The sequence below is a fragment of the Hemiscyllium ocellatum genome, chromosome 29 (assembly GCF_020745735.1).
Source record: "Hemiscyllium ocellatum isolate sHemOce1 chromosome 29, sHemOce1.pat.X.cur, whole genome shotgun sequence".
Lineage (NCBI taxonomy): Eukaryota > Metazoa > Chordata > Chondrichthyes > Orectolobiformes > Hemiscylliidae > Hemiscyllium > Hemiscyllium ocellatum.
Window position 1 is genome coordinate 35,585,671 of NC_083429.1, and position 13,132 is coordinate 35,598,802.

A 13,132-nucleotide genomic window follows, 5' to 3' on the forward strand; every position below is an offset into this window, starting at 1 on the left:
AATGTGCTTTGGGTGGGGGTTTCAATGTTTACCACCAAGAGTGGTTTGGCAGCAGCGCTACTAATCAGCTGCTAAACAACATAGCTACTAGATTGGGTCTGCGGCATGTGGTGAGGGAACCAACAAGAGGAAAAACATATTAGACCTCATCCTTAACAATCTGCTCGCTGCAGATGCATCTGTCCATGATAGTATCGGTAAGAGTAACCACCACACCGTCTTGTGCAGATGTTTTGTGGCACTATCACAGTGATAGATGGGATGGACTTAAAACAGATCTAGCAACTCCAGTGAGGCACTGTAGGCCATATAAGGCAGCACAATCTGTAACCTCATGGCCTGGCATAGCTCCTACTCAACCATTACCATCAAGCCAGGGTACCAACCAGAAGCAGCACCAGGCATGCGTGAAAATGAAGTGTCAACCTGATGAAGTTACAATACAGGATGACTTGCATGCCTAACAGTGCAAACAGCAAGCAATAGACAGAGCTAATTGAACCCATTGACGGATCAGATTTAAGAGCTGCAGTCCTGCCACATCCACGCTTGAATAGTGATGGACAATTAAACAATTCATTGGAGGAAGAGGCTCTGCAAATGTCCTTATCCTCATGATGGATGAGTCAAACACATTAGTGCAAAAGATAAGGCTGAAGCATTTGCAACAATCTTCCACCAGAAGGGCCGAGTGGATGAGGTGCTCGGATTAGATACCAGACTTCATCCAGTTTGATTGACTCCATATGATATCAAGAAACTTTTGGAGACACTAGTTAATTGCTGCAAAGGCTATGGACTCTGATAACATTCTGGCAGTAGTACTAAAGACTTGTTCTCCAGAACCTGCTGCTCCCTTACCCAAGCTCTTCCAGTCCAGTTACAACACTGGCATCTACCTGACAACATAGAAAATTTCCTGTTTGTCCTGGGCTCATCCTAGCAGCTAATTACTGATGAGAGTAGACTGGTAAGACAGTAAAGTAATGGAAAATGTCATCAGTAGTGCAATCAAGCAGCACCTGTTCAGTAATGACCTACTTGGTGACACCCAGTTAGGGTTCTGCCAAGGCTCCTGACCTCAGTTCAGCCTTGGTTCAAACAGGGAAAAAGGAGCTGAACTCTAGAGGTGGGTGAGAGTGACTGCCTTTGGCATAAAGGCTGCATTCAACCAAGTATGGCTTCAAGGAGCCCTTGCAAAACTGGAATCAGTGGCTATCCGGGGGTAAACTCTTCTGTTTGGAGTCATTTGTGGCACATCGGGAGATGGCCGTGGTTGTTGGGGCTAGTTAACTCAGCTCCACGACAGCTCTGTAGGAGTTCCTCAGGGTAGTGTCTCAGACCAAATCATCATCTTCAACAACCTTCCTTCCAGAAGCGGGATGTTTGCCGATAACTGCAATTTTCACCAGTGGCAATCCTCGAGTGAAGCCATCCATGATCAAACGCAATAAGGTCTGGACAAAATCCAGGCTTGGACTGAGAAGTTGCAAGTAACATGTGCACTATACAAATGACAGCCAATGACCATCACCAAAAAGAGATATGCTAACCTCTACCCCTTGACATTCAGTGTGGGATTCAGTGATAACATTATTATTAACATTCTGGTGGTTATCATTGACTTGAAACTAAACTGGATCTGCAACATGAGCACAGTGGCTCCAAGAGCAGAACAGAGGCGAGTAACTCACCTTATGACTCCCCAAAGCCAGTTCATCATCTTTAAGGCACAAGTCAAGGAAAATGTGATTGAATACTTCCTACATACCTGGATGGGTGCAGCTCCAACAACACTCGAAACTTGACACCATCCAGGACAAAGTAGCCTGCTTGATTGGCACGGCGCCTACATGCATCCTCTCCCTCCACCACTGATGCTCTATAGCAGAAGTGCATACTATCTACAAGATGCACGGCTGAAACTCACCAAAGATCCTTATGCAGCGCCTTCCAAATCCACAACCACTCCCATCTGGAAAGACCAGGGCTGCAGATACATTGGAACACCATCACCTGCAAGTTCCCCTCCAAGCCACACTCTATCTTGATTTGGAAATCTGTTGCTGTTCCTTTACTGTTGCAGGATCAATATCCTGAAATTCTCTCCCTAAGAGATTTGTGGGTCAACCACAATGCAGCAGTTCAAGAAAATAGCTCTTCCACCTTCTCTAAAGCAAGTAGAGACAGGGATAAGTGCAGAACAGCCAGCGGCACCTACAAATGAATTTTAAAAAAAGACCTACGAGTTGCTGCTAGTTGCTGTTCTGATGATGAGCATACAAATTAGGTGCATGAATATACCTTGATTCCTCGTGCCTGTTCCACCATCCAGTAAAGTCATGATTGATCTGATAATACCACATACTGCCTGTCCTTCACCATCTTTGACTGCCTCTTGCATCACAAATTTGTTTTCGCCTTAAAAATATTTAAAGATTCTATTCCTGAAAAGTTGATTGAAGCAGAGTTCTGAAGACATTCAACCCTCAAATTTCTCCTTGCCTCTTGTCATAAATGGACAAACACTTATTTATAAACAGTAGTAGTTTACTCAGCAAATGTTGTAATAATCCCATATACACACATGGGACAACATATGGAGCTGTATCACTTCGAGCATCATACTGGAACTGGAAGCTGTCATGAGAACTATGACATTTTTATTTCATACTGTCAAAATTTATGAATTCATCTGTTAATTCCAAAGGCTAGCCAACTTTCTGTATGAACTAAATGCAGCACAATCAATTTGCTAAACTGTTAGTACTCCAAGAACAAATAATATTTTGTTAATAAATGGAGTCAAACGGTACAATTGGATTTTCAAACACAATGGCCTCTGTGTAATGGCCTACTTCTATTGGTTAGAGGTTCACTACTGCAAATTGTAGTATAGCATAAAATACATTTTTTTGGTAAATACATCCCAAAACATTATTTAAAGCTAGCATTTTGGCTGTTGGTAGATTGTCATTTGTTTTGGAAGGCTGCTTTGAACGAGGTGATAGTAGAATCAGAACATACAATTTACAGTAAGCTAATGTAATAGCCTAGCGCAAAAGTTCTAAATTTGAGAATTGAATATTAAATTTCAAAAGTGTAAGGGATTGGAACCAAAGTATCTAACTAGACAAAACTGTGAAATATTCCAGGTTACCAGTATATCATATATACCAGCATTAATAATACAACCATACAGTTCTCTAGAAGGGACATGAATACGACATAAGTAGGGCTTTGACAAAATGCTTCATAAACTCCAATCTAACAGCCAAATTGTGTCTTTTTGAACATTTCAAACGATCGGGTTTGCTTGTCCATAAATGCATATACAACTGCCTGGAGTTATTCTCAAATTTTGAAAGCATGTGGTAGTCTTGAATAGGCAAGAAACTGGTTGTGTTTTTGGCTGAGAATATTTTAATGTAGATCACAACATGTAAGACAATCGCTCAATGTTTTGACACCAAAATGTGTCGGTAGGCATATAAGCCAATGCCTAGATTGCGAAGTATGCTTTGAGGTTCAACTTTATGCCATGGTCTTCAGCACAGTTTAGCCAACCTTTTTGTTTTGGCCAAAACAAATGATTGGTTTTGACCTTGTGGATTGTTCACTGAGATTTCTGACCCGTAGGCCTGTTCCTTTATTTTTCATTGTTGAATTTTAGCTTGCATTATTTTCATCACTGAAGACTCGCTGTATTCTACTAAACGTTAAATGCTCTTCCCCACAGATGCTGCCAGATCTGCTGGGCATTTCCATAATGTTGTGTTTAGTTCAGCTTTCGAACAACCATAGTATTTTGCTTTTATTTTTATGTTATTGTATTTGGATGAAAAGTATTTCTAGTAAGTATGGTTCAATAATTTGAAGAAAATGAATTCTCAATGTGTCATAACTATTGTAATACTTAGGAATTCCAACTGTAGCTTTATTAACATCTAGTAAGCTTGGAAGTGGAAGATTACAATGAGTTTACCCACTTTTCCCTCTTGTGAATTGTCCTTTCCTCAGTGGACTGATGGAAAAGGATAAGAGCATTAAAATTCAGAAATTATTAATATAGTTAGAGAGATCTTACACTTAGGGCTATGATTAATTGTATCCAGTTTTTGCTATCCAGAAGCAGCTGGGGTATTACTAATGTTCCCAAAGACTACTGTTTTGTATTCACTGTTAGTGGTTTTCTTCAACAGACTGAGCAAAAATTCTCTCCATTATACACTAGTACAGGGGTTACTGTGCTGAAGAATAACATTTTAAAAACATTTGTATGGATTGTGGCTATTGTTTGGCAAGATTGGCATCTATTACCTATCCCTAGTTGTCCTTGAATGATTGGTACTCATTCCAGAAGATTGTTAAGAGTTAACCACATTGCTAGTCATGTATGCCAAACCCAGGTAAGGATGACATTTCTTTTTCTAAAGGATATTTGAGAACTTGGTGACTTTTTCAATAACAGACAGTAGTTAAATGATTACATGAAATGAGGTCTTTATTCCCGATTTTATTGAATTTAAATTTCATGGCTGACATGGTAGGATTTAAACCCATGTCTCTAGAAATTTCAGCGGGGTCTCTGGATTATCAGTACTAGCAAACTAATATTTAGTTAAGTATTAGTGCATAGTGGCCAAATTATACAGAATTGACATGGGTTCTTAACAGGAGAATTGAAATTGTTCTAAATACATCTAGAGCATAAATCTTGCAAAACCTTTAGATTAAAAACAAGTTTGTAATTTTGTCGAGGTGTGTTGATGGATAATGAAAAATCTAATTTGAGCTACAACTTGGATTTCTGCCATACTGAAGACTTGGGGATCTTATGTCACTTAAACAATGCCAAAAGCTTTCAGTAAGAAATTGTAATCATGCATAATTAAATTAGAATGGTTACAAACTTTTTTGAGCTCAATTTTGCCTGGTTTCCAAATAACTATTGATGCTTTAACCATCACACTTATTGCAAACCACTGTATTCTGACTACATCTGACTTGGCTCTTTGTCCAGGTGTGTCCCACGTTTTATCACAAATGAATTTGTATGGTAGAGAAGATGTGAGAGGAGGGCAGGTTTTAAAGCAAGGGAATATGTTGTGTTCTCCAAAGAAAAATTGAGTCCTATTCAAAAGGAAATTTTATCTCTTTGTTTACATTGCACTATATGTGCCATAGGTTTGTGGATTGGCATAGTGTTATTAATATTACATCTAGAACTTCTTTGCAATTAGGTTTAATTGCATGTCTTGTAAACCAGTGGAAGCAGGAATAAACAGTGAGTGATATAGAAGAAAATATGATGAATTTGAATCAAATTAGGTAGCAAGAGATATTGAGAGGATAAAAGGAGAATGGAAATTTTATAAAAAATGTCAAACATTAAACAGAAGAATACCTGTAACCCAGTTGTGTTTGGGAAATCGTGAATTGGTCCTTTAAAAATGTGCAGTATCTATAAACTTATTCTTGATCCATTGCATATTGAAACAGTTGCACTGTCCATTGTGATCTAGAACATTTGCGATGTGCATTATTTCAATCATTTCATTCACGCTCAGAATTTTATACACCGTGAAGACATGCATTCCTCTAGTTAGCCTTATACCAAGCTGACAATTGCATCACATGGTAGTGGTATTATAGAATCATAGAGATGTACAGCATGGAAACAGACCCTTCGGTCCAACCCGTCCATGCAGACCAGATATCCCAACCCAATCTAGTCCCACCTGCCAGCACCTGGCCCATAATCCCTCCACACCCTTCCTATTCATATACCCATCCAAATGCCTTTTAAATGTTGCAATTGTACCAGCCTCCACCACATCCTCTGGAAGCTCATTCCATACACGTACCACCCTCTGTGTGAAAAAGTTGCCCCTTAGGCCTCTTTTATATCTTTCGCCTCTCACCCTAAACCTATGCCCTCTAGTTCTGGGCTCTCCGACCCCAGGGAAAAGACTTTGCCTATTTATGCTATCCATGCCACTCATAATTTTGTAAACCTCTATAAGGTCAGCCCTCAGCCTCCGACAATTATCTCTTAATTGGTATACACCAAGCTCAAAATGGTATTAGACAATCCTCATTGTTGTAGAGTTTTGGGAATTCTAGAAACAGTGAACTTTCTTCTAAGTATTTGGCTATTTGTTAAAATCCTGGCTGAACTACCTTAATTCTATTTTCCTGTGCTGTGCTGATATTCCTCATTTCTCTGAAATCCTAAAATTCTATTGATCTTTGTGTAGGATATAATCTATGAACACCTAGAGAATGTTTTGATATTTCCAAAGATTTGCAACCTTCCTCCTTGAAGAGATTTCCCCATCTTGGTCCTAAATGGATGACTTTTTATCTTGAGATATGGCCCCTAGATGACAGCTTGGCACTCAGAAAAACAGCCTCACAGCATCTTGTCTGTCAAGCCCACTCGGGAGTCTATATGTTTCAGTTAGACAAATTTTTGTTACTTTTGCTGCAAATTATTTACTGTGCTCTTAGAAGAAATTTACAGCATTGAGTACAAAGCTGCCTAGATACTCAAAATTATCTGCCAATACGGGATGGGAAAATTGTCAGCTTTCTGGCAATTCAAAAGTAACTTTCATTTACTTACCCCAACTTCGTATTTTACTCTTTTTTTTAAAAAAGAAACGAAGTCACCAGTCTTACTAGACCAGAGGGTGTTTCTCTCATTAGAGAGAGAGAGAGAGAGACAAGTGGTTGTTTAACCTGAAGGTCATCACGCCAATAAATAAAGTGAATTCCCTAGGGTGGGGGATTCCCAGACTGGAGGGCGTAAGTGAGAGGAGTAAGACTTTGGAAAAAAACCACGAGGAACCATTCCTCTTTTACACGAGGAACAAAATTTCAAGGCTGTCGTGGATGTTAAAATATTCAAAGGACATTTAGATAAATACATGAATAAAAAATGTTTGGAGCGATATGAGGTAAGTGCAGGTAGATCTAATTTAGTTTGAGATTATGGTCGGCATGGACTGGTTAGATTGAAGGGTCTATTTCAGAGTAATATGACTCTACCTCACGCCAGGGTGGGGGCGGGGGGAGCTTAAGAAGGTGAATCCATCATGGTAACCTCAACCAGAGGAGGAACTCAACCCATGCTGTTGGCATCCCTTTGCCTCACAAACCAGCCGTCCGCTAAGTGTACCGTTAAGAGATCTCATTATTTCAGTGTGACTCACTTTTAGAATTTTTGGAGGTAACTTTCCTATATTCGTGAAAGTATTTTCATAAAAATAATTGTGTTCATTTCCTGTTCAGGTTATCAGACATTGGCAGGAGTGGTGACAACCCGTGATCCAAACCCTGTGGCAGATGAGTTTACCGGTAAGTTGCAATGATTCAGATTACTTCCGTTTCTACTTTGTATTCTATTTCCTGTGTTTTTGTGTCACTTCCTAATTGATGCTGCTTTGCAAGTCTGTGTTCAATTACAATCTGGAATATGACATTTTTTTAATTCAGGTCTGTTACAATAATGTATAAAAGCTATTGTTATAATTTATTGAAACAGGGCATTTAACAGCTCCTGTCATTGATTAGATTTTGTCTTCTATGTCAAAGTTTTAAAATATTTTAGATATAATTTGCAGCAGGCAAGTAGCTGATTGAACAAGCTGGTTGTAAGATTTTTATAAAGAGTTTTTGCATACTATATAGGTTTGAAGTAACATTTTAGGACTTGGTCTTAACTATCTTTTTAAACTGTTTAGTTTGCATTTCTGCTAATATGGCAGTTAACTTAACCAGCTACTTGTGAAGAACAAGTCTTGCTGGCTTGAATGACCTGAAATTGCTATAATGTTAGAATCAGAATAACTTTTATTATCGTGTGCACTCAATGAATACAGTGCAAAGTTTGTAATGTTGCTTCTTGGCACTACCTTAGAGACAGAATACCTTGGTGTGGATATTTTTAAGTGTTATTACAGAGTAAAAGAAGATATAGGTAAGCATTAGGAAAGAGTTTTTAAAAGTCTATAGTGATAATAAAATGTGACTACAAAGTACTTTAAGTTCTAGAAGTGCTAGTCCTTTTCCAAATGAGTCTGTGCCTGCTGGCTTCAGAACACAAGGCAATTCTGCCTCCACGCACTGTCCTCTATCCAGGACTTGCTCTGCTGCCACTCCAGGAACTGGCCCATGCTCCCTCTGCTGCCATCGCTCTGGGACGTGGCTTGCAAATTTACCTGTGGTTGCTTTACTATCACTCTGGCTCCAGCCTGTACTCTCTCTGGGACTCAGCAGCACAGCAAGGCAGGCCGTCGCTCCAAGACTTGGCCCATGCCCGTTCTGCTGCCATTGTAGGTCTAGGTCTGTGTTAAGCAATTGTCTTTTTAATTATATGACATACAAATAAATAATTGCTTGTCAGCTTTCAAGAAATAAATGTTTGAACTTAGCTTTAGCTGAGTATGATGACTTAGCAGCTTGAACTGAACATGATGCTCATCTTTAGACAAGGATTTTTTTGTAGATTTATTTGTTAATTGACTTGATCAATTAACTGAAACTGTAGAAGAAGTAGTTATATTTTGAAAAGGCAACCTGATATTTGACTAAAAATATTTGTTTTTAATTGCTTTAGAATTCCTAGTGGAGTTAGATGACTGGTTTATGATAGATGGTTTTAACAGTTTCTCTGTCTGAAAGTTGTACACACAAGAAAATGTTAGTTCTTGAGCCGATAGCGTAAGGGTTAAACATTTAGTTTAGTCCATGTGATTCTAGGTGGAGAGGTAGAATGACACTTGATTCTCACCTTAAGCCAGTGGAAAGAGTTAATTTGAAAAATTTCCTAATAAGGAATAAAGTGTCCTCAGAATTCAGAATAAATGTTGCAAATTCAGTAATTGTTTGCACTTTTTCTGTGGCATGATTCCTTGAAGGCATCGTTCAATGTTACATCACTTCAAATACAGGAGAAGAAAGGCATGGCCTGTACCTGCAACTTTTAAAGAATCTTGGACCTTGCAGGATAAAAGACTTCCCATGTGGTCTTCACTACTTGTCTTAACTATTTATAAAATCTTGCTTAATAAACTCTATTTAGCTCAAAATTCTGGTTGTTACTTTTCTGAAGACGTTTAAAGCTCAAAAAAAAACAGTAACTTGCATGGTAATATCAGCAACAGAAACTGGATGTTAAGGGCCTAAGTAAACTAGGCAAGCAACTGCATCTCCTTTATCAATTTATATTAAAGGTTTTGTAAAATAAGTGTTGTAAGAATTGAGAAAGAAGTGGCAAGTAGAATGGGAAAATTCCATTTCAAATTAAATACAGAAAGAGAGAATGAGGAATAAATTGAATTGGGCGGGAATACAGACCAAAGGAACGTGGAACATATTTTAAAAGGTAAAAATTAATTGCTGCATCTCCACCAATGTTTTCTGTGTTGAATATCTGTTGCTGTTTGGCCACCTGCTCTAGAGGAAATATTGTTCAAGTTGTGCTATATTAGAATTGGAGAAACGTGACATCGGCGCAGTATGGAGTATTCGCATGTTAGAGCTCAGAAACTGTTATTACTTGATTTGAAGTGGTTAAAGGCCATGCTAAATGAATAAGGTGAAAATTATTCCATTTCCATGTGCTGAGTTCTTCATTTTGAAAACAAACATTCATTCAAGAGATGATATGAATCTCCTGTAATTAAAATGAATCTTCAAAAAAAAATTCTAATCTTGACATGATTTGTTTTTTCCAGCCGTAGAATTATCCTGCATTACCACCTACAATCCAAGTGGCGAGCTTCGTGTTGAATGGAAGAAATTGAATGCTGGCACCGATTTAGTTTATTTTGAAAACCGGCTTAGAGGTGTGGGCTGATTTTAATGTAATTGCCATCTGAATCAATTAAAATACATGTATTCATTAGAAGGACAATTAACATCCCTTGCATCTCATCATTTTGTCCATTTAAAATTTCACTGGTAGATTAACACTGGCTACTCTTTTAAAAAAAGAAGGTAGACAAAAGATGGGGAATTGTAGGCCAGTTAGCTTAATGTCTATAATAGGGAAAATACTTGAATCTATTGTCAAGGAAGAAATAGCAAGGCATCTAGATAGAAATTGTGCCAATGGGCAGACACAGCATGGGCTCATGAAAGGTGGGTCAGATTTATCTAATTTATTGGTCTTTTGAAGACATTAGGAGTATAGTGGACAATATGATGTATCTGGATTTCTAAAAGGCATTCGACAAGGTGCAGCACAAAAAGTTATTGCATAAGATAAAGGTGCACGGTGTTACAGGTAATATCTGGGCATGGATAGAGGATTGGTAAAATTACAGAAAGAAAAGTGGGGATAAATAAGTGCTTTTCTCGTTAACCAGCAGTGGTTAGTGGGATGCTTCAAGAATCCGTATCGGGACCCTAATTGTTTACAATTTTTATATAAATGATTTAGAATTGGGGACCACATGTAGTAGATCAAAGTTTGTGGGTGACACTAAGATGAGTGGAAGAGCAAAGTATGCAGAGGACTCTGAATGTTTGCAGAGGGATATAGACAGTTAAAGTGAGTGGGTAAAGGTCTGGCAGATGGAGTACAATATTGATAAATGTGAAGTCATCCATTTTGGTAGGAATTACAGTAAAAGGACTGTTATTTGAATGATAAACTGTAGCATGCTGTGCAGAGGGATCTGGTTGTCCTTGTGCATGAATTGCAGAAGATTGGTTTGCATGTGCAAAAGGTAATTAAGAAGGCAAGTAGAATTTTGTCCTTCATTACTAGAGGGACTGACTTTAAAAGCAGGTAGGTAACTTTGCAACTGTATAGGGTGCAGGTGAGGTCACACCTGGAGTACTGTGTACAGTTTTAGTCATCTTAGTTGAAACCACTGGTACTGGAGGGGGTACAGAGAAGATTCACTAGGTTGAGAGGCTTATGAGGAGACAGAGTAGACTGGAATTACATCCATTGTAATTTAGAATGGGGGACAATCTTTAAAGAAAACATATAAAATTGTGAAGGTAATAGAAGCAGGGAGGTTGTTTCCACTGGCATGTGAAACTAGAACAAGGCGTCATAGCCTCAAAATTAGTGGGAGCAGATTTAGGAATGGATTGAGTGACTACTTAACCCAAAGGGTTGGGAATCTCTGGAATTTCATGCCTAGTGAAGTAGTTGAGGCTACCTCATTGTTTTTAAAGCTAAGATAACTTTTTGAACAGTAAAGGGATTCAGGGTTATGGTGAGAGGTTGGATAAGTGGAGTTGAGGCCATGAAAAGATCAGAGATCAGCCATGATCTTATTGAATGGCAGAGCAGGCTCAAAGGACCTAATTCTGGTTCTTCTGATTAGATCAGACGAGATGAGAAGCTAAAGGTAACCATGAGAACAATTTGCATCTTGGTGTTGGAAGGGATTTGGCATTACTGTAATTGCTATTTTTGCCTTGTGAATATATTGTAAGGAATAAGTAATATTGCAATAATACAGTTAGAGTATGTATGTGAAAACTAAAATTGTGAACTGTAGATGGCAAATGTTGAAAAGAACTAGATGCTGGCAAATGTTCAGCCCTATTCAGGGAAGGGTTGAGGCAGTTTATTTTTGTTTAGGTGTTAAAGTACAGGATAAAATTTGAGGATTTGATATTAATATATTGAGTATAATCAATATGAACACGGAAAAAAATAGCTTTTTGAATTTGTTTTTCCATCACCACCTCAGATGAAGGGGAGAGGAATATGTTATCCAAAATTTCAAATAGCATTGGATGAAGTGCCACTTTGCTGCATTAACTTAATATTCATAATATTTCTAATAGATTGCAGCTGCATAAGTTGTGTGATGGTTTGGAATGAGAAATGAGGAATAGGAGGATGTTGAATATTTAAAAATTTGTGAAATGTAAATACCATTTGTGTCCCAAGTATCTTTGGGATTACCTTTTCATGTACAGAAATGATTGGGGTAAAGAAACATAATGATTTCTCGGTTTGACACTAATATTTTAAACTCTGGAAGACAGAGAAGCATGGATATGATATAGTCCTGCACACAAATCAAATCAGTTTGATTAAGTACGAAGCTCCACTACCTGATTAGGAATGGAACCTAACAGAGCTTGAAATGGAGGACCTACAGCAATTCCTTGGCTTTGGGTCAGAGAAAAGATAAAGGTTTTCTTTTGAAAGTTGTTGGGATGATGGGGCTTTTATAAAGTTTGAAAAAGTGCTGCAGGTTTGGAAGGCTCAAGAAGTGCTTGGTTGACTGGGTGGAGAGATGAGAGGGGGAGGTGCTTTCCTCCTTTATCCATAAGGGGTTCAAATACAGGGTAATTTTAAAACTTAGGCAGCACGTAGTCAGTCTTCTGACTTGTCACTGATTCCAGGATAGACTTTATTATTTCATCAATCTAAATTGTCTGATATGAGTCAGTATCCCTATCTCTAACCCAAATCAGGTAAAAAGTTACCTTTCTACCTTTACACATTTTTTTGAACCTGACATCTTATGCACGATATATCCCAACTGACAACACAGTCTGGCAAATCTCACAAGTGGTGTTGGCATGAAGCTTCACAAAAGCTATATTTACTTTCTATGACACTTGCTGCTGTGTTCTAGTACGTAAAATGTTTCAAAGTCCCAAATCAACTTTGACAAGCAACTAAGGAAAGATTAGATGTGCAAGATAAATGAATGAGGTTGTCATGTAACAGGTGAATAGGATGGTGAGACTATTAGATAGGTTGGTGAGTGAGTGACGTGATAGTGTTCAGTGAGTGATAGTGTGACAGTGAGAGATTGGAGTAGGTCATTAATGTACTTAACCAGAAATTAGAGCAGCTTTTAATTGCTCTAAATTTCCTTGGCTATCTCTTAAGGTAAGTAAGTCAGAATTCTGTCTCTAACTCAGAGTTGGAGGTTTTTGAGCAGAGTGTTTGTCTATTGGAAGTTTAAACTCTGTGGGGAATGATTATCGGAGATCCTGATACAAATCTTTCGGAGTACATCCAGTCTTCTCTGCTTTCTGGAGACCGAAGATCTCAGCTGTTTTCTGCTGATAATATCTTGTGTGGGGTGAAGCATATGGTTATTAAGTTGACCGTATAATTTTGATCATTTTCTACAAA

At 38.3% G+C, this 13,132-nt stretch overlaps 1 protein-coding gene across 1 annotated transcript in view; it reads left to right on the forward strand.

The window, feature by feature from the left end:
- The window catches only part of jam3b (junctional adhesion molecule 3b), a 78,547-nt gene that overhangs the window by 42,799 nt on the left and 22,616 nt on the right, over positions 1–13,132 (forward strand). Inside the window, exons 2-3 of the mRNA XM_060846738.1 lie at positions 7,297–7,362; positions 9,744–9,854. Coding sequence (XP_060702721.1) covers positions 7,297–7,362; positions 9,744–9,854 — 177 coding nt within the window. The remainder of the gene's footprint in view (positions 1–7,296; positions 7,363–9,743; positions 9,855–13,132) is intronic.